General features: G+C 34.6%; 1 protein-coding gene across 1 annotated transcript in view; it reads right to left on the bottom strand.

Moving 5' to 3' along the window:
• The window catches only part of LOC135078307 (uncharacterized), a 118421-nt gene that overhangs the window by 48864 nt on the left and 42926 nt on the right, over nucleotides 1-26631 (bottom strand). Inside the window, exon 7 of the mRNA XM_063972906.1 lies at nucleotides 11022-11165. Coding sequence (XP_063828976.1) covers nucleotides 11022-11165 — 144 coding nt within the window. The remainder of the gene's footprint in view (nucleotides 1-11021; nucleotides 11166-26631) is intronic.

The raw sequence follows: 26631 nt of genomic DNA, 5'->3' as shown, positions 1-26631 counted from the left end.
TTTCACCCCCTTCATTTCATGACCCCATTTCGGAAAATCTTTTCTTATGAGATGCCTACGTCATAAAAAGAACACACCTTCCAACTTTCAGGTCTCTACGATATATCCGTCAGTCATTTAGGACAAAGCATTTTTATTAGTTGTTCAAAACTCTATCGTTCCAGGTATGTCATTGACAGGAGGGCGCTACTATCTTAATGGGTTATTCATTAGTCCACTTGACATTTCAGAATCGTTTGACTTTAGATACCTAAGCGATTTGATATTCGGAGTCTTTTAATGAAATCAAGTTCTGAAATAACTTGAGGTGTTGTACCCGATCAAGCTTTTCATTGCAGGACAGTTAAATAGTTTTATTATTAGTTTCTTCTCTAAGTCTTAATTTGTCAGAGTAGGTAAAGGCTCCATGAGAGCAAAATTTAGCTTTATAATAGTTTTTAATTTTTTCTTGAAATATTTGACGCCTTGTAATCTCTTGTAATCTCTCGTTAATATAGGTCCACACAAATAAAGAATGTTTGACTTCGACTTTAATAATTATGCTCTTACATAATTATAAATAAACTAGCTTTCCGCCCGCCGCTTCGCCCGCGTGGAATTTTTTGGTTTTTATATAACTTATTACACTCAGATATAATGTGGCTTTCTATTGGTGAAAGATTTTTTAAAATCAGTTCAGTAGATCCCGAGATTACCCCTTACAATTTAACAAATATACAAACACACACTTTACCTCTTTATAATATTAGATTATAGATAGGTAATTTGAAACCCTATTTTGTTTTATTCTTTTTTTTATTTTTTACTAATATTTACTGTAAGTAAATGCTAAATAGTAAATATTAGTTTGGATTGTGAAATATCCTACTAATATTATAAAGGCGAAAGTTTGGATGTCTGGATGTCATGATGTCTGGATGTTTGTTACTCTTTCACGCAAAAACTACTGAACGGATTTTGTTGAAACTTTACAGTATAATTGTTTATAACCCAGATTAATATTATGACGATATGTGGCAAATAAATTTCAATAAATAAATAAGACGTGTCTAAAAGCGCCATCTATCGTCATTGGTTAAAATCTACAGCACTGGACAAACTACGGTATGACGTTCGTAAATATTCATTCGGGGGAAACCGTGAAACGCCATCTATCAACATGGGTAAAATGAGGTAAAACATCATATCTAACGGGGGTAAAGGTAAAACGAGGTCCACGCGAACGAAGTCGCGGGCGGCCGCTAGTTTATAATAGGTAGCTTTCCCTCCGCAACCTTATAGGTATTCCATGTATGTGTCTTTTAACTGAGTTCTGTTAAACATTTCATGTAAAATTTGTTCAATTATAACTCTATTTACATCTGCATCTGTAAGCAAGGATTCATGTTCTCCAGCCCAGATGCCGAGTAAACAGAATCGTCTTTCAGTGACGTGCAGCTGCCCCTATATTTGACCCACTGACCTAATTTTTATTTATTTATTTGTGTCAGTGTGCTCTTCTAAAGAGTGAAGACGATTGTATGTAGGTACTATTAAAATGTAATTTTAACTCATTGGTTTTGTCTCATATTTGAGGAATGTATCATGAGTAGAGTCTTAGTTTAAAAGGATGCCAACGATTTAAATTTCAATAGGTAGACAAAATTCAGAATTCTTAATTATCAAAAATTTTAGCTTTCTCCAGTAACACTGGTATTATTATACTGTGACTCATCAAAGTCATCATTGTCAAAAATATTGACAAATCGAGAACTGTCACGGCCAAAAAACTGGCACGCGTCCGTCCTCCGTAAGCGCCACCGCGCGACTGATTGAGATTGTCCAAGCCGTCATGGGCGATTTTTTCCACATTTTTTAACATAGTAACTAAATAAGACGCAATATAAAAATTTCATCCGTTAAAAGCCCTCAAGTTATTTCTGAACTTTAGTTTAGTAAAAGATTCAGAATCTCAAATCGCTTATTTTAAAAATAAAACCATTATTAGAAAACGAATAGAGGTAACTTTGGGAATTTATTCTATCGAGTCAACTTCATCAAATCGTGTTTCCATCCGTTAATAGCCCTAGAAAATATCCTCAACTATGCCCAAAAAAAATCTTAGCCTTTTATTTTACTGTTTAGTACCTCAAAAATGAAAAATGAAAACCTCATTTTCGCCATTTTCTCTGTTACCCGGCCTTAATAATAATTAAAATATATTATTATGTACTGATTTTTGACGAATAAATAGGTAACCGTTTTCATTTTCTTTTAGATATTTTGTAGGTGTTTCATGTAATAAACAATTTGAATTTGAATAGGTGGAATCCTGTAAATATAAATAATTATCGTAGATGCGTGTTTCAAGTGTAAACAAATATGTAAATGTTGCCAAAAAAAATTCTTACAACATAAGACGCATGAGCCATCAGTCCTATTGGACCTTGTTACAGTATCTGTGCTATCTGAGGTATTGTATGTGGGTAAATGATCTAATACACTTTTGATGTGTCGGTCAACAAAGTATGATGTAACGATTCAGAAAGTAAGAGTCCAATAAGTGTGTTTTCTTGTTTTGAAAAGTTTGTTTTACGAGTATTAACACCGATGTGTGTTCATGAAAGAATATAGGTGTGAGTGAAAGTTGTTATAGGGTCGATTTTGCTGGACTTTCGGGATATGTCTGGAAAGTTGGACGAGCTCGTTGTTATTGTTAGCAACAATTGATTGCTTTTCATAATGTTTTAATTGCTTACTACATAGGTAAGTAGGTATATGAAAAATACTTAATTGCTGGATGGTTTTTCTTATAACATTTCATAACGCAATAAAATAGGTCGCAATTAATCTAACAGGGTATAAGACTGCTTCAGTGTTTAGGCTTACCTTAACATCCGGTATTTTATCTACAAATCAGTAAAACAGATTGATATTCAATTAACTTTACTAAACAGTCGTGCAGTTCTCTGCTTAACACTGTTTACTTAAGTAAATTGTTAAGTGTCATGTCAAAATGGCACATTAAGATTGACACGAAAATGGCAACACTAATAATGCCGTTAACGATAAGGCAACAGACTGCCCACGCGAAAGCGTAGACATAACTATGACGGACCCTCTCATAATGCTGTAATAATGCTAACGCTCGCATGAGTCACATAGCCTGGGTATAAATGACGTATTTAGGATCAACAAGTTGGACGTGCAACTTATGTAAGTGGACAATGGCAGTTGCGAAACGATCGCACGGTGACGTATGAAGAGCTGGCGAATGAATATGTAGGTATTTGAATTTTATTCATGCTTTGGAATGTGTGAGAATTTAAAGTACCTACTGACAATTCTACTTCAGTACTTAAAACTGGCGAGTATAATGCATTTTTGTGTACCTAATGATTGTCCTTTGCAAAGTCATGCATAGGCTTATTTATTATAGAAGTCTTGTTATATACTTCCTTTTTACACTAGCCCATCATTTTAGTCTTCTTAGAACTTTGTATGGTAGGGAAAGTAAAATCACCTTCAATGTCCACATAACAAAAATGAGACCTAATACTCAACCACACTCGGTGCAACACTGGAGTGAGCATTCGTGTTGACACAAAAACAACGTCTCTTGATCATGAACGAGTATGATTGATTGTAAGCAATGGGACAATCTGCGATATTTTATTTCTTGGCGCAGCGTTTGGCTGTGAACTATCATGATAATGGAAAACGTTGATCGAAATTGATCTGGTAACAACTTTACTGACTGCCAATTAAAGGCGGACTTGAATTGTTCAATAGCGATGTTTCCTGGGTAAAAAAGCAAGAGTTTGAATTAGTCCGTCGGTTAACTTATCAAAAAATACTCGACACGTATTTTTCACTTTTTCATACAAATAAAAACTGAAAGAGATAAAGTGCGTCAAAGTTCAAAAGAAGAGCCTATTGTCAAAAATTTGATTGCGGCATATAAACCAGCTGCGTGGCGTGACTATTAGGTACGCGATGTCACTGCTACGCGATTGTTACCTTAACGTATCCATATAAATATTTGATTGAGATTTTCAAATCGTATGAAAACGTTACGCCAGGCACGCTGTTCAGCTGTAAAGCACAGTCGATTAAATATGGAAGATAAGAAAATACTAATAGCAAATAATAGCGCAGTAGAGTCTTATGTAGTTTTAATTAGGTATGATTTTTCAGTAAAAATATTCGTCTGACGACTGTACGTACACTGCACAGTGGGCAGCAATATCAGACGAATATTTGTTCTGTACAGTGTACAGTTTTACTTTTCACCTAAAATATTGTATCAATACGCTATGCGTGGGTGTCACCTTTCAAGTAACGACAGGGCGGGCGGCGCCCACAGTCACCGCAATAACTATCAACCCTGGGAGGGTAGCATACAGATTGTCCGGTTTGACCACTATAACATTTTATAGCATGATAAGTGAATGTTAAATTGCTAACATTATCTTAAGCGATTATATCATGGACGATAACCCGTCCTATTTTGAGAAATTGCCTGTTCTGTATTCGGTTACATCATACAATGTTGTGACAAAATAGGAAACACTGTAATTTCACATATCTACAGGGTGTTAGGTAAATGGGTATATGAGCCGACACTAGCCCATGTTAACATTTATGCATATAAATGGTATGGTGAAGTCAGAAATTTGATATCATCATTTTAATTTTTTACATGTTCATACAAAATAAAATTTAGATTTGTATGAAAATTAAAATAATTAAAATCATGATATAAATTTTCTGACTTCATACCATTTATATGCATATGTTAACATGGGCTAGTGTCGGCTCATATACCCATTTACCTAACACTCTGTATAGCTAAGGAAAATGGATTTTCTTGGGTATTTCTCAATCTACATATACCTAGATACCTGTTGTCTTTTACGAAACGTACCTACTTAGCTATGAAGTTAAAAATTACTGTAATCATAATAAAAGTAAGTCGATAAAGGTGCTTCGAACAGCCCGAGTCTTTATTGCTAAGAAATGCAATGAAACAAACAATAACTTTCAAGGCACTTTTAATGGAGTGCCTCTCCATTGCTCTGCAATTCAATATAGGCAGGCAGTAGGGAATTTTTTCCTATTTATAGTCAAATAACTACAATCTCATCTGCCGGTATTGGAAAGACGTTGGCCTTATAACCAATTTTCCTTATAAAGAACTCGTATAATCCTACTAATAATATAAATGCGAAAGTTTGTATGGATGTCTGGATATCAACATGTTTGTTACTCTTTCACGCAAAAACTACTGAACGGATTTTGATGAAACTTTACAGTATTATAAGATTTTAAACTTTCGCGTTCCATTTCAATTAAAATAGTAAGACACGGGTCTTAACGCTACGTTTATTAATGAGTTACATTATTATTTATAGTATTCTTGTTTAAAGCCCAGAATAACATAGAGGATTTAATTTATGACGATCTGTGACAAACTAAATTTCACGCGAGTGAAGCCGCGGGCAAAAGCTAGTATAAAATAAATAAAAATAACAAAACTACCTGTTATGACACTTTTCAGTTACGTATCTGTACTATTTATTCAATGTGACACCCTAGTTATAGGGTAGAGTGGGGAGATGACCGGGTCACTAGCGGAACTGTATCGCACATCGGAACGGAACGTGACTTTTGAATGGTATGGCAGATAACGCACGGCGCCACTCTAGGGCTGTCGTAGTTGACAATGGGGGGACACATGAGACGGGAGGATGGGGAGATATTTTATGGTGACCGGTTTTTGAGGAATATTTGGAATTGGTGGGAAAAATATGTGCTGTGCCTTTTTTATTGAGATAAGAGACAAAATATGCGTGACGTAATGCCCAGAAAATTGTTTCTGACATACGATATGATTTTATTTAAATTCTTAACGCCTGCATGTAAGCTTATGTAATGTTTCATAAATACGTATTAGAGAATTACGTTTACCTCCATAACTTAAGTTTATTTTAGTTTCCTTCGGAAGGCTATTTAAAATTTTATCCAACTTGATTGTCCGAATACATAATGATTTTTCAGAATTTAAGTAAAGTTATCAGTCTTATAAAAGGAGCTTAAAACTTTGAAGCCTAAACGTTAATTTAGATTTATGAAGAAAACCCTTATAATTAAAATTCCTGCTTTTTCAGCTCAGTCAACAGACGTTACGCACTTCTAATCAAAACGCTGGGCATTAAACAACAAAGCGCTACATCTTCCATATTCAGCGCTTGACCATCCGCGTGCTCTTGTTGGAAACAACTCGCACAGCTTTAAACTTATTTAATTATCTTTTTCCTAGAATCTGGCGACCCTGGCGCAGACTCGCTGGCCGATAAATTGGAGACGTGTGTAGACTGCTCATTAGGCTGGCTTTTGCTATGGCTTTATTGAATTATTTTTCCACGCTTGGCCGATGCAAAACAGTTTTCAGCAATGATCAACGTTTCGAAAATAGTTTCAGCGTAATAATAATTTAATATTCAAAATGTGATTGATGTGAAGAATAGAGATTTGGAATATTAGTAACACTCAATAAAATAAATATGAAAACTATTTTGTTATTTACAAACTGACGAAACTCATTTAGTATTTAAGAGGAAAAATGCTTTAGAAAGAAAAATACTTCTAATAGGTTATGTCTGTTGCCGGATTTGTTAATGTCAATAACAGTTCACAACGCAAGTCACATTATTTGAGCAATGGACATAAGTTAAGTCAGAGGCTATACGTTCGTTCGTTCGTTTCAGCCGAAAGACGTCCACTGCTGGACAGAGGCCTCCTCCAAGGATTTCCACAAAGACCGGTCCTGCGCCGGCGCATCCAGGCACCTCCGCGACCTTCACCTGATCGTCGGTCCACCTAGTGGTAGGCCTGCCCACGCTACGTCTTCCGGTTCGTGGTCGCCACTAAGAACCTTCCTGCCCCAGCGGCCATCAGCTCTACGAGCTGTGCCCCGCCCATAGCCTATTGTCAGATTTCCATACTAGTCCTACAAATATGATCGTTTTAACACGTTTTGTTTTCAATATAAAACAAAAAAAAAAATTTCATTTTACATGCTGTTGATCTGAGCAAACGTGACGTCATCATACAGTAGCCATACGTAACCTGGTCAGCTTCACAGCTGATGGATGACTTTCGTTACTCAACGTGACGTTGAGTCAAATCAATATTCACGAGCTACCAATACTCTACTTCCGTTTGCACTACTAGCTTTTTCCAGCGAATACGTCTGCGTGAATTTCGATAAGTAGCCTACATAAAATACATAAAATGTACTTTTTGCGTGAAAAGTAACAAAGATCTATTCATTCTCAGAAACTCGCGACAAAATTTTAGTATGATGGCCTGGCTGGCTTGTTCTGCTTAAAAAAGGATGTAAAAATAATACTGACACCTAAAAATATAATATTACAAAAAAACTCACTAACATTAGCAGTAAGGAATTCGACTCAACAAAGTAGTGTTCGCAAAATACAATTTACAAGACGAATACCAATCGCCTAAAGGCTAAAACAAAAACAAACAAGTAACTTTCAAAATCAAGGCATTAATAATTTTCAGCTGATTCCTTTTTGCCGAATTGGCGTCTACGCCACTACGTCTAATAGTGGGTATACCTACTTTCAAAGTTAGACAACTATGTAAATTACCAGAAAAAGCGAAATCGAGTTATATTTTAGACTGGAAAAAGGCCTGAGGTTTGGAACTAACTGACTTGTCAATATTCATGATGGCTCAATGATTAGGTATATCAATTAGGTAGATTGTTTCTTGATGAAAATAGACTAACGTGCGAAATACATCGTCAAAATTAAATTTAAATGGGTTGCAAATATCGACGTATTATTTTAAATTGTAAAGAACAACTTGTATTATCTGCAAATTACGGAAGCATCTTGTTACGTTTGGGCTTTTTTTTATTGACAGGATATAGTGAATGCAACGCACTGTACTAAGAATATACGATTCTAAACAAATTGCAAAGTGACGACTACCTACTAACGCCCGTATTCACAAACGATGCTTTTACTCGTAATTGAACGCACAGCGTTGAATAGAGCTCTGTGATTGGTAGTATTGGTACGTGTGTCACTCTGTGCGTCCACGCGCACTGTCAGACGTCATAGTATTGTTTGTGAATACAGGCGATAGTTAATGCAACGCATTGTACTAAGAATATACGTTTCTAAGCCATCATTAATTACAAAGTGACGACTATACTAATTCTGCTTCTTTGTATTTCTTGTTGTAATCCAGAGAATGGAAAAGTTTGTAACAACTTTAACAAATTCCGCAAGACAGGAGCCGAGACAACATGTAGGTAAATTGATTCGGAAGGTATCCTGCATAAAATATTCCCGTTTGGGAGCAGTATTTTAAGGGACAAACTTTATCCACTTTATTGGTTTATCCGCGCAATTTATTCGATTGTTTTAAAAGCGGATTTATTTATGACGAATAAATTGTGTCCTGATAAAATTATTTCCACGTCCAATTGAATTGCTCCGTATTACCTTTTAAAGCCAACAAGGCTATAATTTAACTCACACGATATGTGGCCGTCTCTTCGCGGATTTTGTTCAGTGAAAATTTTGCAATATTGGCTTATTATTTGGTTATTGTGTAAGTTTGACTTTTTACAATCATTTTTATATTCATATTTGGTTTAACTATTAGATATATTTGGTTCAACTAACTATTAGATAATAATGAACGACGTGACGGTACTTTCATACTCGTATGATAATAAAATACCTAAAATTAAATTTTCGCCAATTATAAATGCTTGAAATATGAGAGACATTAAATATCTTTCGCAGCCTTTTCTTCAATACCAGAGCCGAAATACCGATTTTTCTCAGAATAATAAAAATGATATCATAGTTGGAATACAAGATACATTATCTGCCCGTTCCCCCAGCTTCCTATTCCTACATCCATAATTTTGTACAAGTTGGCTTTGATGAATCACCCCGCTCCACGCCGTATCTATCATATAGAGTGACAGTATCAATATATCTGCAAAACAATTTTGTGCAGATTGGATTGAAAGCTAACATATTTAGCATTTTAATGTTTTCTTAGGCCCTACTAACACAAATCGTGTTCAATTATCCTTTTTGAATGTGCTTTGGCTAGTGTAAATTTAAGTACGTATCAAAATAAAGTTAATTTGAATATTCTATGATATAATAGCTCTAAAATTAGTAAGCTGGTATAATCCACTTGCTCATTTAATAACATTACAAAAATCGGTGAGCTACACACAGACTCTGGCTACACTGAAGAAATAGTGATAAGAAACAAGTGGGAATAGTGTCTGAAATTAAAACTTATACCTTCCTAAATTATGTACTATGCATAATTTAATTCCAAAAATCTTTCACTTTCAAAGATTATCAAGTACCAAAAGCGAGATGGAAAGTTAAGTTAAAACTCCTGGTTTTTCATTTTAACTTAATCTTCGTCTTGGGTGCAAAGTGTATTAAGATTTAATTCAGCGAAGCTCGACAACCGTAAGCTCTATGAAGGTGAACGAGTTTCATTTGCACCTCGGCGGGGAAATCCCGTCTTTAAGGGGACCAGCTGTGGCCGCCACATTATTTATATCACTTTATTGTCAGCAGGGACTGAATGGAAATTATTAGAAGTAATACAGGGTGGCAATTATTTTTTTCTATGTGGCTTATTATGCGGTAATATTTTCGGAAGAATCAAGATTATTTTTTGCATTGATTATGGTAGATTCAAGATCTTAGTACTTACATCATTCTGTTAATTTCACATATTCAGCCATCTAACAATATGTTGCAATTAAATGCATAAAAAAACACTCGTTAGTATAAGAAATGTTGAGTTGGTGTGGAATTCTTTCTCTTCATTTTTTGCAGTTTTAGACGGTCTTAAATCTTTATTTACCCTTAGGCACCCTTTCTGACGTTTGAACATAAAAGACGCTAAACTTTTCTCTGGACATTTTAGTAACTGAGATAGATTACTACGAAAGGTTTAGAGATCAGCGACCTCTTTCACCGTCTCGCGTGCAGTTTCAAAATTTATGAGATTTTATAGTTTTTATTACTTTATAAACTCATTTCGGGGAACACCCTAAAAGGTTTTCGATGTTACGAAAATATTTAGTGCTAAAGTTATGTAAAAGATAAAATTATGTATTCCTGACAAAATGAAAGTAAATTAAAAGAAAACACAAAATATTCGAGCAAAGTCAAAGGTCGACACGAGGTTTCAGTTCAAAAGGGATGGTAGATGTCTGGCCTTCTTCGCGGTCCCTAATTCAGTGTTCTCTTTTAATAGGCTTATGTAATTTTGTCGACTGTCCCAAGCGACGCTTTTATTCCTTGACTTGGGGGAGGCGATTATTTTTATGTCACATCTCTTTGTTCGGCTGTCAGGGAATGTGAAGATATCAGGACCGCAATTTCAAAGGCTGGAAGACGATTTAAATTGGACGCTCCGAGTCACGGGAAATTACATCGAGTTTGAAACAAACAGAACAAGAAATATTTGTTGGCGCCAATGACGCAATGGTTAAATCAAGCCGTAAAAAGTGTAACTGTGGTGTAACTTTGTAATGCAGAAGGCGAGAGTCGTTTGATGTTGTTTAGTTCAAAGATTGGAAGTTTTTTCTGTATCTATAACATTTTTACAATGTTATTACGCTTAAAAATAGATATGTTTCCCCGTTTTTAACTGGCGCTGGCAAGAAGCATAATAGTATAGCCATAAACAATAATTGCTCTTGGACATAAAATACCTGATCATCAATGCAAGGCTTTTTCAATCACCATCAACGTTATCATCAGCATCGAGTCTTCACTTCACTTGCATGAGTTATTTATTTATCAAAGGCAAATTGAATATTTGGCCTACACTCCCCACGCTTGCGCCAGAAAGGTTGGGGAAGCCAGTTCGATGGGACGACTTCTATGGGAAGAGTGGTTCCCTCTTCTATCCTGCTGGAGCCATACGACTTTTAAAATAAATTTATCACTTACCATTGTCTTCCCTGTCTGGCCCGCTGTCGTGCTCCGACTCCGACTCATCCCAGATGGTGTCGGTGGTGATCTTCTGGCGCGAGCACTCGATCCAGTAGCCTGGAGTCGGGATCAGGTTGTGGGGGTACTCCTCGCAGAACTCATCTGGAATTAAATTGAAGATTAAAGCAACCGTAAATATTGAAACTTTCAGTTTATTTCAATATTAAAAATTAGAGTCTAAAGAGGAGGTTTGCAATGGCGCGGCATCAAAAAATTATAAACAAACAAAAACATTAAAAAAAAACTATTTTAGACTTCACATTAGTATCTACACCTTAGATCTTCAATGTGTATATTTCCTAAAAATAAGCAATCGTGTAAAATCCTTTTGCTACATTTTTTTACAATAGACTGAAAATTTCATTAATTACAGCAAACACAATCTATTGTTTAACTTTCTTCCGAGGTGGCGGTGAGTTTCGTTAGCGACGATTACCATTCTTTTGGTAACTTTTTTGCTCTATTTTCCTTTACCTGGATATTTGACAATAGGAACAAAATGAATTTAATAACCTTAAATTGGTCAAAGTTGGTTATAACTACGGAAATACGGAATGTTCTGCAGATTTTAGTTATAACGATATACGACGTGACATCAAACCTCAGTGTGGTATCTAATTTATTAGTTATGACAGTCTATTGGCAGCCCTACCGAACCCAGTAACCCACAGAGTAGCTTTCAAGCGTCAAGTAAAGCTCTTAAGATTGTGTGACAAAGTCCTGACCGAGTCATAATCAATATTGACACTATTAATCCTAGCATCATCATTATCAGCGTACGGCAGTCTGTACATAAGCGATTATTCAGTCGACAGCACCTTAAACTATACATTTTTGTTTCAAAATAGTACCTAAGACTACATTTTTATCCACAGTTTAAAGCTTGATGTGCCTATACTTCAGTGTAGCTTCTATTTTTAGCTTAATTTTGTATTTTACCTACATAAATATTCTCAAATATCAAGATAACCATCTGTTTAACGAATGAAAATCTTGTTTTGTTTTTATGAATATTGTAGCTGTGCTTGAGAAAGAATCTGGCGTTTGTGAGTTGCCGTGGGTCTGAGAGATAAAAATAAAATATTTACATAGGTGCAAACTCGGCGGCCATCACGGGAGTGCGCGGGAAAGATACACAGTCTAAACATTTTAACCTTAACGGGGTTGCGATGTTGCGAATAAACGGAGCATTTAAAATTTAACTTCGTAGCACTTAAACCTTTTTGCATACGTTAAAGAACGTGTTTTGACTTTGTCACAACTTTCTGTGTTGCTGAGTTCTTTGCAGTCAAAGTAAGGGATTTGTTGTCTTCAGTTTTAATTGCAAGAAATTACAAAAGTTAGGGTAATTCCAGGATACATGCCCCAGTGGGATAGGTGCCGCGATTTTAAGTACACTATGTTACAAGCAACTTAGTCTAAAGTTATAGTACGTATATCAGAAAGGGACCTCCCCGTACCACTTTTCGCCTCGCAAACCATCAAAGAGTGCGTTCGTTTAGCCAGTGAGAGCAAAAATCTTCCGCAGCCAGACCTTAGCGAGCGTCGAAATAATATTGGTAAGTATCTTTTAATGGATAATTTTTTTGTCAGCTGTAAAATGAAGCTGATTTTTATATAATTTGATAGACTATCTTATAAATTATACGGGATAGCTATGTTTAATTCGATTTTTAGTGTAATTATATTTTTTATTAAAAAAGGCACCTATTCTATGCTGAAAGGATAGTTGCCTATTTTTTTTTGGGTATAGTTGCCCTTAGGACCATGTCCCATGCACCTAGGGGCATCTATCCTAACCTGCTCTTTTTGTCACAGGTAGCAAGTAAGAAGAAAAAAAGAATGTAGTAACCTTAGGAAAGTAATAGGTAAATAGGGTGCCCTTCTGATCAAATTACCTTTTTACCCGACTGCGCTAGAAGGAGGGTTATGTTTTTCGGGTGGATGTACCTACTATGGATTATTTTTAATAAAAATATTAAATTGCATTTTTAATTCATTTAATAACAAACAATCTTAAATAATAATACTTGGCTTGTTTGATTTCAAAATGCATTTTGATCCTCAGAATTCAAAAACTGTATTAACGAGTAATCTATTCCTGCATCAGGCATCTATCCTTTGAAGCAATCATACAGTGAGTCTTCTATCCCCCACATTAGGCGTCTATCCCACTTTTTAGAGGTCAATTAAAATGGTATTTACTCAGAATCGGTATAACTTAAACTAAAATAATTATAGTAATATCATAGACGAAAGACCAAAGTTTACAGATACTAAGGTCAAATTGTTGATAAAAACTTACTGACGGAGTTATAGAGCTGTATCAAAAAGTGGGGCATCTATCCTGGACTTACCCTATCTGTATTTTTGTTTTTTTTTTTCCTACTTTTTATCCACGGCTTTGGCTGTGTGGATAAAGTTTTTTTTGGATTTTTTTTTCTTCTCTTCAAAAGGTCGTCCTTTGTACTTTAATGAATGTTTGAAAAATAAGTAGCCGCAATGGTTGTTGGATGGTTTAGATAATAAATAATTAAATACGTTTACCTCATATCTTAATGAACGTTTGTATACAAACCTACGTATCATCTTATTCTAGATCTAGGTTGTAAAATGAGATTCATATTCACGATTTTGCAAAAAATAAAGCAACTACTTCTACTAGTCGTACTGACCCGTATTCACACTATGACAAGTTGTAGTCACCACTCGAGCTGGCTTCAATAAAATATTCCAAGATGACGACCCCCCGGTGAATATTTCAGACGTGGAACGGAGTGTGAAATCAACGTTAAGGCGTTATTCAATATACCTTATGATATTTCAAATAATATCGTAACATACAATATATGAAACAATTCAATACAAGTAAAAATAACTAAACAGTTTAAATCATAAGTAGGTACAAGCATAATGTCGAAATTACAATTCTACTTGTCCGTGTGTTTCTTTTTTTTGTTCTTGTTCTTATTGTGATGCAAAATTTTATTAAGAGTTTTATTATTATTATTGGCCTTATCAAATGCCAGATTAAAATTCTTCTTTTCTTGCTAAGATCTTCTTTTTTCTTTTTTTCTTGTAATCTGATCTTCCTTCTTTTTGATGAATGTCCGAGGCTTACTTCACTGTAAGGTAGAACACCAAACTATGCAATATGCTTGGCGTTCATACTTAGAGTGAAGCAAACAACTCGGTTGTGTTCTTTCTTGAGCCTTCAATTATTTTTTTTTGTTTCTTCGGCCATCTTCTGACAGCTAATGGGACGGTGAAAGTTTATTCCACATGTTTATGATATACAAAAACTATAAAAATAATTTTCAAGGTTTACATTATTTTATGTTCTTACAGTTCTACGAGTACAATATCATCAACATGTACAATAACAACTTTATATTATGTATGAAAAATGTTTATAAGATGTAGTAATTGCACAAGCTAGCGTTATAATAAACTTAGTTTAGTCATCTTTTAGAAACCGACAGATAAAAATGATGTTGATACATTTCTAAGTTAATCTTTTCTTAAACCATATTCACGCTACAAAATACGTACAACTCCATTCCCAACACAACCGAAAAACTTATCTTACTAGTCCATAAAACCCAAAGTAAAGAACAAAGAGTGTACCTAAGCAAGCTCTAAACTGACAGCAAGTTTTCACCCGCCCCAAGTTTAAAATTCAAAGGTGTGTACACACTATGTCAGCAGAACTGAAGCGCATAACCGGAACCACAGATGCGGTAAAGTTTCAGTCAACTTAGGGTACATAAAAGACGTGCAAGCTTGCACTGGCCATATAAACATGGTTTCACTGTGATACATTTTTTTTGCATAATAAACGTACACTGTGTAAACTAGTGTTAACTGCCCTTTTCACTGTTAATTTCAATTCAAATTTAGAACGGCTTATAACCAAGTATTAATAGAAAAAATCTTTATTTTGAACAGTGAATAGAACATTACAATTCATCGAAACAAAACAATAACTAATTACTATTTTCTACTTCGAATAAAATGGAACAGAAAACAAATATTTTTCAAAGGTGGAACCTGAAAAATATTTGTTTTTATCTTATAAAAAATAAATGATAAAAGCTCTTACGAACTCTTTGCTTTCAATTGTTTTTATGTAATAAATAATTGATGTTTTATTGAAGCGATGGAATCAGAACAGAGTTTTATTAAATTTCATTGAAATATCAAACCAAATAGTTACATAATAAAAAGAAAGAAAAAACAAATATTTTTCAACCTGAAAAATATTTGTTTTTATCTTTCAAAAATAATATGATAAAAAATACTCATACAATCTCTTTGCTTTCAATTGTTTTTACGTAATAAAATGTTCGTATTGAAGCGATGGAATCAGTTAACAGAGCATAAATAAACTGAACCGAAAATGTAGGAAATAATAAACCTCCGAAAGAGTTTATATTATGCGATTTTAAAACAATTTTAACAAGCCATATTTTTCAACAACTTGTGAGAGATCAAAGAAAGTAATTAATATAACGAACGAATAAAATGAAAATGGTAACATATTAGGTATTTTGTTGAACAAGGATTAAACATCTGTCTGCAGCTCTGTTAAGCTTTATTAGCTATTATTTATTTATTTATTAGCTACAATTTCTATTTATGTAAGTAATTTTATTTGGCACTAGCGGCCGCCCGCGACTTCGTACGCGTGGATCTCGTTTCACCCCCCCTTCATCTACATATCTTACGCGGTTCAGATTTTTTCATACAAATGTTTTTTCCCGCTAACTCCCGTTCCCGTGGGAATTTTGCAATATCCTGTTGTAACTAAGCTTTAAGTTTACTAAGGTACCTGCATGCCAAATTTCAAGCGTCTAACTTAAGCGGTTTAGATTTTTCATACAAATGTTTTTTCCCGCTAACTCCCGTTCCCGTGGGAATTTTGAAATATCCTGTTGTAACTAAGCTTTAAGTTTACTAAGGTACCTGCATGCCAAATTTCAAGCGTCTAACTTAAGCGGTTTAGATTTTTCATACAAAAGGATTTTCCCGCTAATTCCCGTTCCCGTGGGAGTTCCTAAGTATCCTATAACCTGCCCAGGAGTATGAAGAATAATTGTACCAAGTTTCGTTAAAATCCGTCGAGTAGTTTTTGTTTCTATAAGGAACATACAGACAGACAGACAGACAGACAGACAGACAGACAGACAGACAGACAGACAAAAATTTTACTGATTGCATTTTTGGCATCAGTATCGATCACTAATCACCCCCTGATAGTTATTTTGGAAATATATTTCATGTACAGAATTGACCTCTCTACAGATTTATTATAAGTATAGATGAAATGGGATACAGGAACTTACTAAGTACTATCATTTACTTACTATATCTATAGTCTTACATTAAATTAAAGAAGAATACAACAAGGCTAAGTTGCACCATCTTACTTTAACTTTGACAAACGTCAAAAATCTATCAAACTCCATACAAAAAACACCGGTTATCGTTATAGTTACGGTTAAAGTTAAGTCCAGCCTAAGATGACATTTTCAACAAACACAGCAAATAAACACTACGTTGCGTACTAGCAGTTTCTAATAAACACTGTCTAAGAAACTCATAAGATTTTACTCTTAAAAAACGAGTCGAGTACTCGTAATAAGGCTTTGCTTTCTTTTGTCCTCAGAAGAACCCTTCCATGAAGAGGAAATGAATATTTCCTTTGCAGCCTTCTGACAGAGAAAGCTGAAAAATGGGCCACTATCTTTTTATCGTGGTTTTAATTAAATTAATAGCCTATTTTCAATGTCGGTGGGAATAATTTTTTTAGCTCTTTTTATTATTAGAATGTAGTAAGATTTAATTTGGGTTCAAATGTCACAAATAATGTACTTAAACCAAATTACTTATAAACTTCAACTTTATCTAGTTCATCAAAATAATTATAAAGTGAATAGACAACATTGACTAGCTCAGTGTAATAAAGGCTAAATAGCCAGTTCCAAGCTACGAGGTTTTTTACTGAATTAATATTTGCCGCTAAAATGAAATTAATAAGCAATTCACACATGTTGAAAGCAATCAGCGCTTGATTCAAGCTCCTTTGATTGTCTTCCAAAGCTGGTTTGCGTCACGTTTTAAAGCCAAAGAGTGAAAATGTAGGTTAAAACGCTTAAATAGGCACATAATTATAACAACAGGCAGCAGCATTCTCTTTTGTTGAGGATTTAACTTACTTGGGCATGACTCAATATAATTATATCCGTAATAACAATGACCGCTGTCTTGATTTGGTATTCTGCAATATACACAGCACCTGCGATCAATGTATTCTTCCTCTGTTAAACGTAAGCTCTCATCATCCAGCTCTGACTATCAGTATTATGGATTTGTTTAATAGGCCGCTCTCCAAAACTATTATCAAACGTCGAAAATTTCATTGCTCTGATTACAGGCTGATAAATGATTATTTAAGCAAAATAGATTGGCATGATACCCTCTCGCATGGGTCCGTGGATGAAGCTATTGACAGGTTCTACTCAGTTTTGGGCGAGTGTTTTGACAAGTATATTCCTGTTTCTGAAGTGAGTACTAATAGCAATAGATATCCAATTTGGTATAGTAATCCATTGAAGAAAATTATCAAAGAAAAAAGCAAAATTCACAAGAAATGGAAACGGTTTAATAACCCTCGCGATTATAATGAATTTGCGATACTCAGACAACGTGTACGATTGTTGCAAGATGCCTGCTTCAGGAAGTACATTGCTACTATAGAGAATGGAATGTGTAAAGGTCCTAAAGCGTTTTGGTCTTATATAAAATCAAAGAGAGGAGGCTCGCAACACCCTAACCATTTTATTCATGACGGGGAGACCTTGACCGATGGCAATGTTATTTGTGATGCCTTTAATAACTACTTTCATAACATGTTCTCTAATCCCCAAGATAATGTCATCCTTAATAATTTAGATAATGGCGATGAGATTACAGGAGATATTATAACTAATATCGACATTCAGCATGAAAGAGTGGTGGGGCTGTTGGAAAGTCTAGACGCTTCCAAGGGGCCAGGTTGTGATGATGTACCACCTATCTTCTTAAGAAACTGTGCTGAATCATTGGCTTTTCCTATAACCCTGTTATTTAACCGATCAATAAGGGAGTGTATTTGTCCCACTATCTGGAAAAAAGCCTTCGTAATTCCAGTGCATAAGAAGGGGTCTAAATTACAAATACAAAACTATAGGCCGATCTCTATCCTTAACACTCTTAGTAAATTACTTGAAAAAGCTGTATTTGAAAGTATTTACCCCATCATCAGCAACTCCATATCCACTCATCAACATGGCTTTTTAAAGAAAAAATCCACTGTCACTAACCTAACTGAGTTTACAAATTACGTTCTATGTGAAATGGAAGGGGGAGGGCAGGTTGACGTGATCTACACCGATTTTGAAAAAGCTTTCGATCGTGTCGATCACGTCATCCTGATCAACAAACTATATACACTCGGTATACGAGGGAATCTGTTGAGATGGGTTGAGTCCTACCTAACTAACCGTTCTCAAGCAGTGGTCGTGGGGGGATACAAATCAGACTTCATAAATATTCCATCCGGGGTTCCTCAGGGATCTCACCTTGGTCCTCTCTTTTATTGTGCTTATATATACGACATCCACAGATGTTTTAAATACTCTAAACATTTGTTATATGCTGACGATAAGAAAATATATATGAAAATTAATTCTACTCTAGACTGTGAACTTATTCAACATGATCTTAACTCTCTTTATACGTATTACAAGATGAATAATATTAAGGTAAACATAAAAAAATGTCAATGTTTAAGCTTTAGTCGTAAAAACACAATAATTAATTATCCGTATAATTTTAACAACACGATCATTGAGAGGACCAAGATAGTGAGAGACCTGGGAGTCTGGTTGGACTCTAAAATGCTCTTGTCCGAACATATTGACCACATCACAAAGCAGGCTTACCGCAACTTAGGCTTTCTAATGAGATCTTGCAAGCCATTTAGAAACGTCCATAGTTTGAAAGTGGTTTACTACGCTTACTGTCGAAGTATCCTTGAATACGCAAGTGCCATATGGTCTCCTCAATACAATAAATACATAGACAGAATTGAGAGAATCCAAAAACTTTTTGTAAAGCACCTTAACTACAAGACCCACAGGCATAGCGTATCTTACGAGGACGACTGTCGTCACTACTCACTCATGCCTCTTAAATCTCGGCGTGAGTTACTAGACATGTCTTTACTACATGATATTGTAAATAGTAATATTAATAACCCTATTTTACTTGAACAAATTCAGTTCCGTACCCCCAAGTATCGCACGGCCAAGACCCCTTTGTTCAATGTGCCTTTGCACCGCACTAACTATGCCAAGAACTGTGTTATGTCTCGTTTGCTTAGTACCTATAACAATAATCATAGTGAAATAGATTTATTTAATCTCTCAAAGGGCTCATTAAAACAGCAAATAGTTCAGGCATACATGGATATGGATGAAACCTAATCATTACCATTGTATGAGTTGGATATGACATAATTATGACACAATTGAACAGATTTTTTTTTTTTTTCTTTTATCCTTTTATTCTGAAATCCAAACATCACACCTTCGTCTTTGTATTTCCTGTTGTCTAGGAGCTTTCTATCCTCGCCATGCGCCAGCCAGCACATCTTGTTTTATTTTTGCTTTTTTTTTATTTGCATTATTGGTTATTTTTGTAACCTAAAATAACAAATTACATTATTTATTCTGTTGTTCCTACACACTTAAATTAGCTGTGAGACTCTGTAATTGGCTAGAGTTATATAATGTACTACTCTGTAACATGTAAATTGTCGACCAAGCTGTTGAGTTTCCAAATAAATAAATAAATAAATAAATTTGCATTTTGCACGTGTGTGGAAACATGTGCATTCTTTACCTTACATGTTTTATACCGGTTAATTACCATATTCTAACAAAACGTTTAGTCACGCCCTTTTCTGCTAAGTACCGCAGTTTTACATCATTTTCATATTCCTAAAACTTTTTGATATTTAATTTTATCCTTTAGGCCGGGCTGGGTTGCATCATCTTACTTTGACTTTAACAAACGTCAAAAATCTGTCAAACTCCATACAAAATATACCGGTTATCGTGATAGTCACAGTTAAACTTAGGTGGTGCAACTCAGCCTTAAACTTCAAAAGTATGTATGGATGTAACTTCTGTACGTACGTGGTTGTTCATTTAGGTATTTTAAACTTCTATTTTGCTACAAAAGTGTACAGTCTGATTATGTTGTTGCCTTAACATAAACATAATTCTATTAAACACTCAAAATTTGGCCGAATAAAAAAAGAAAGAGCCTGGAATTGGTCGAACAAAATCCTCCACAAAAATCTTGTCAACAGCTCACTTCGATTATTTTCTCAGAAAATATAAGCTTTTTGCAGCCAATCAAATGTTATAGCTCAATAACTACCCAGACGTTGCTGCGACAGTAAAAACTTATCGAGGTGAACAAAACATACCTAGATTTCTACCTAGCTTTGTTTCTAGAAATCGACTTCGGTTTTTCCGCAGGCTAAAGGATATCTTATTTCAAGGGCAATCATACTCCCGTCTAGACGTAGGTATTTTTCCTAAGGGCAAATAGCAATGCTTTGATTGAAGCGAATTTTTGCCAGTTTCTAGGTAATATTATTGTATTATTCCAAGAAAGCTACATATCAGGAGCCTATAATTTCCACCCTTCACGGCTTTGGACGATTTAGCTTTATTTCTAGACTAGCGAGCTTTGTTGTGGCATGGTTACACAGTTTTTGACTTTGTAAGAAAAATACTTTGGAATTTATGCCTTATAGCCGGTCTTGTATTTTGTAGATTATTATCAATATTATCATGAAATTTTGACATCATTATCTCAGCCATAGGACGTCCACTGTTTTTGACATACCTACCACTTGTTAATTACATACCAATTAGTTTTTATACTTGAAGCTATTTAGTGTGAAGTACTTTTACTGCTTCAAGTACAGTACTTCAAGGAGCACATCGTGTTGGCGTAGTTCTTTATCAATTCATACTAAGTAAAGCAATCTTTATCAGAATGAGCTCACTCCGTGTTCCCGGACCGCGGGGATTGAGTATATTTTCCAATAAATAACTTTCCACGACGGGCCAGTCCGCTCCGAAACTTCAAAATCCCAGGCGAGCAACTTTTGCGGTGTGGTTTTATACTAATTTGGAAACGCGCAAGTGAAATAACATTCCATTATTATATTGACGGCAGGCAAATATTATTCTTATATTGGTCTTCATTTAAAAGTGTTTCAATTTTCAAGATTACGTTTGAGAGCTAAAACATCAGCAAGATAAACTGTCGAGAAAACGCCGAGGAAAACTCCGTAGGTATAGGTGTTGACATTGCTATTGGCATACGATATTTGTATGAGACACGGACCGTGATCTCTCAACCCCCCGCAATGAATGTGTATAATAAGCGCAAAAGTATTTTTTATTCAGTAAAAAACTCCTTGCTGGACGAACGTTGGTTTTTTTTTTTGAAGAGACGCGCGCTGGTAGCTTGAGGAGCTTTTCCAGCTTCACCGGGCAGAGTGGCGAGTACAGAAGGTACTCTAGACGCAGACCGAAGTTCGCGATCGGGCCGAATCGAGCGCATAAGCGCCCGATCAGTGGCGAACCCAACTAGAGGGTTGCCCACCGCGGTGTTGGACCAAAGTCCAGGCGAACGTTGGTGAAACTTTAAACTGATAAGTAGATAGAATTTTGTGAAGTCTACGCGGGCAGTAGCAACTAGCTTCACGCCCAATGCGAACCTTCGAGTGTATAATTTGAAATTTTGAATGTGCATTTCCCAATATTTCGCGTATCTTTTGGACGGCAATAACAAAGGTATGTTCTGATACCTGCATCAGATTACTCGATGCTGTTGAATTTAGGTACTCCGAATATTCCAATATTCGAACGCCAATATCCCTCATTCAGACACAAGCTAATTAACGCGTGGATTACTGAAACCACAATATGTACATATTGGTTAGGTACTTTGACCTTTAGTACAAGAGGCACAAGATTTTTTTTTACATCGACGTTTACCATTGTGCCCTATAATTTTGGAGTTGTTTCAATTATTATTTTGGCAGGAATTTGAGTTATTTATGCAATGGAATTCACTATTACAAAAGTATGCACGGTAGAGACTAGATAATGGTAACATATAAATTAAACAACATTTAGGCCTTCTTACGCTGATATTGACAAGCAGTCTTTGAAAAGGACAAGTTTAAATAAATCAGACTTAGGTACTCTACACACGTGCACACTAAACTCGGCGTCGGCTTGGTATCGGCGGCTTTATTTGAAACAAAACATGTCGACGACTTGTAGGTATGTACTGTCTATGAGTTTTACATAAAATCCTAAGTCGATGGCATATGCTGACTACATTATGCAATCATAAAATCGTCCTTAAAAATGTTTAAGACTCACATGATTAATGTTAAACTAGCTTTTCATGCTTTTGGTATTTCAGCAGCAATTCGAGTTATTCGCATGGCATCCCGCGGGCGCGTCGTCAATATCCCACATACTATATGGGTCATTTCGACCCGGTATTCATAAGGCAGGTAGGGACTGGGGACGGCACGGCCGAAGTTTCGGCGAATATATTAGGCCGCAGATTCGACACAAACAGTGTTACAGTACGTTGTGTTGGTAGTAGTATAGGGATTGGTGTAGTGAAAAGCTGTGATAGTAGAACAGTGATTTGTGAAGGTGGTTTTTTTTCGCATTGATTGATTAAAGAATATTTATTTTTGTTTTTACAGACTTATAAATAGTTATAAGAAGAATTAATTACTAAAGCTACGTATAACATGCATTTGTTAAAATATTGGGGAACAATTTTACAGTAGAGACAATAAATTTGCTGTAACCCAAGAAGCGTTTCATCTTAAAGTACCTAAGTAGGTGTTATAGATAGTTTTCACTGTAAAGAAACAATTTCTTTAAGTTAGTAAGGCAAATTCATTACAGTGATGGCCTTAGGAGCAGAATGTAAAGGAAGGACGTCTCCTTGAGTTTTAAACCAATTAAAAAGCTATCTGTTGTCTAATATATTATTGTAATTTTAAATACAGCAAGTTGATTTAATAAATTGGAGCATCATTATTATTCTTCAAATATTTACTGATGTAAGAACATGCTTTTTGTTGTAAATTTTTGTATTGTTTGGTTTTAATTTTAAAATAGCATCAGAGGGATGAGATACATATGTATTACTTTTATTGTAATAAAATTTTGTTGTTTTATGTTGTATTGTTAGTTATGCTATGTTTTAAGAGTTTCACATCATAAGGTGTAGATATTCAAATGAGTAGAATTAGTTTACCAAAGTTTAACTTTCCCGGTATATTGTTGGGTGTTCTTACGAGTTGACACAAGAAATGTTCGGCAAACAAACGTCGATACTTCGTTATTGAGTTTATTACTTGTTTATCTTCGGGATGAGTTAGAATTACAAGAATTTCTATTTAAATTCAATTTGCTATATCAAAATTTGTATTAATTTAATTAATATGATAATTTGAAAACTCATATAATATATTAGACGTAAAAGAAAACATATTATAGGGACCTAAAAGTTACTTTTTAATGTAAGTAACAATATGGCGCAGTGTAAATACAGTGTGAGTCACGTTAAAGTGTACATATGAAAATAGATGAAACTAGATCTATTTTTATCGACAAAAAAGAGGTCAAAAAATTTTTGGGTTTTTTTTTTAATTTTTTATAGAATTTTTTTCTTCCAATTACTTATTGTAAAGAAAACGTAATAACTTTTAAACTAAGCGGTATATCCTGATAAAATGAAAACAGTAATAATGCTAAATAACAGGCGATGCTAAAAAAATACATAAAATACACAAAAAATGCCAACAAATAATAAAAAACGATACTTTTTGAAAAAAATCTGCTTAAAAAATTCGTGTTTTTTTGGTTATTTGATAAATTTCTCCAAAAAATGCCCCTATAACAGGTGGTTTTTATTACTTTGTATTATTCTCTATCGTATTATCTTTGTAAAACCAAAAATCGCATGTCTCTATCCCTATCACAACATTTGCTATGATCGTTTGAACAAAGGCCTGCCACAACATTATACTCCGCTACAGGTAGAGACAATTTTAATTTTAACTAAAATGCTTATTTTACTTCGAAATCTTTTGTTTTTATTTGAAATCTAACTTGTCTTTATCAAAATTAAAAATCTAGAGCCATTTTCAGTTTCGTTATTAACGAAGCGTTGAATGGCGCGCCCGGAGAGGCTTAGTTCAAACGATCATTGCAAACGTTGTGATAGGGATAGAAACATGTGATTTTTGGTTTTACGAGGGTAATACGATAGAGAATAATACAAAATAATAAAAACCACCGGTTATAGGGGCATTTTTTGGAGAAATTTATGAAATAACCAAAAAAACACGAATTTAAAAGCAATTTTTTTTCAAAAAGTATCATTTTTATTAATTTTTGTTCTTTTTTTGTGTATTTTATGTATTTTTTTAGTATCGCCTGTTATTTAGCATTATTACCGTTTTTATTTTATCGGGATATACCGCTTAGTTTAAAAGTTATTACGTTTTCTTTTCAATAAGTAATTGGAAGAAATAAAATTCTATAAAAAATTAAAAAAAAATCTCAAAAATTTTTTGACCTCTTTTTTGTCGATAAAAATAGATCTAGTTTCATCTATTTTCATATGTACACTTTAACGTGACTCACACTGTATGTCTAGGGATATTTTCAGATTTTTTCTTCTTCCGCAGGCAAAGGCCGTAAACTATGCAGCCTATATTAAGCAGCGTAATGGCAATGGGACTTGTTACGTTAAATGTTACACTCATTAATTAAAAAAAAATAAACAAGATGGCGTCGTTTTGGCGGTAAAAATATTGAGACTAATGATTGCACGGGAAAATATTTTTTCATATTATGTTTCATAACTTTTTTTTTGTTTAGAGTTAAGTTTGCGTTAGTTATTATTTTTTTCTGTTTATTGTAAATAAATATGTTTTTAATTTAATCATTGGATTTGCGTAACGACACAAATAAAATAACAGAAAACGCATTTATGTGAAAATGTATTTTATTTATTCAAAGGCTATCTAAAGACGGCTCCAGTAAACAGGTAACCTCGAAGTGGGACAGAAGATGAGAATGGAATTATATTGGTTACTCTTGCATTTCATTTCACGGTTGAACGACCGGCTATTGTCCCAGGAGCCACCGTCAACGGTGACGTTGATTGACAGCTTCAGTGAACCCATGGATACTTTCAAAATACTTACTCGTATTTATCGGCATAAAAATATTATCTAGGGTACAGTGCAACTCCCAACAACTCTCAGTGCCAATATTGATTATTGAATGGTATCTTATTTAAGTGAAGTACCTAGTCAGCAGTAGGTGTTGTATACCTTACTCAAGAGTAAGTAGTTTATGACAAAGGCACGTTGTTCAAAATAAAAATTGTGTCACAGCTGCACCGGCGCACAGTAGTCGGCAAGCGGAAAAAAGTCCAAAATTGGAAGGTTCTAATTCATTAAAATTAGCATAGTAGCCTTATTGTAGAATAGTTATGGGATCATAATCACAAAAAAAAAATCAATTAAACGTCATTTTAAAAGGAAAATTATGCGTCATAAGTTGATCAAACACGAAATATTTATTTAAGCGTAGTTTCTACGCTCGGATGTCTACGAATGTATTTCTTAAGACATTGATGATATCAACAATATTTCTTTCTAATTGTCTTTTAGGAAGCATTATGTATTTATATTTAAACTATATTTTGCAAATAACTGCTGTCGTCATCTCCTACTTGACCTATATAAAAGACACTCTTTTATATTCGAAATTATTGCTTTTCTTGAACCATAACTTTTTTGCCTTGTCGATCCTAGTGGAGATGTATGTATCAAAAGATTCCTTAGTCCTTCTAGTAACTAGCTTATTATAAATTAGCTGCTAATATCTGCTACCCTTGACATACGATTCATTTATCTAATGAGGTTAAGTGATTGGATATGACGAGACGGGGATGAGAGAGTAGGTACTCTCGGTGCAAATGAGGATATTATGAACATTCTTCTGGCTTCGTCTGATCCATTGATCAATAAATTTAGAAGTAAAATCAGCAAAAAATGTTTAGTTCTAAACCAAGAAGTTTTAGACCTGATAAAAAAGTGACATTATTTGTTAGTCATTTCTGTTATGTATTAAAATATAGACATTGCACTATATAACTTTTTTTTATCATTTTAAAGCAATATTATGAAAAGAAACATGACAACACTGAAAAATGTAATTATTTCCGCTCTCCCATATAAAGCCGACCACTGTGCGGCGTGGACAAGTTACCTACCTAAGAAATACAAACCACTTTGAACTAAAAGTATTTCTACTACTACCGTAGACTACTACGGATAACTAATGGTTCAAGAATCGTACTTTAGTACAAATTAAGAATGTCTATG

This window comes from Ostrinia nubilalis, chromosome 14 (genome assembly GCF_963855985.1).
Source record: "Ostrinia nubilalis chromosome 14, ilOstNubi1.1, whole genome shotgun sequence".
Taxonomy (NCBI): domain Eukaryota; kingdom Metazoa; phylum Arthropoda; class Insecta; order Lepidoptera; family Crambidae; genus Ostrinia; species Ostrinia nubilalis.
Note: the sequence above shows the minus strand (reverse complement) of the source record. Positions and strands in the feature narration are given on the sequence as shown.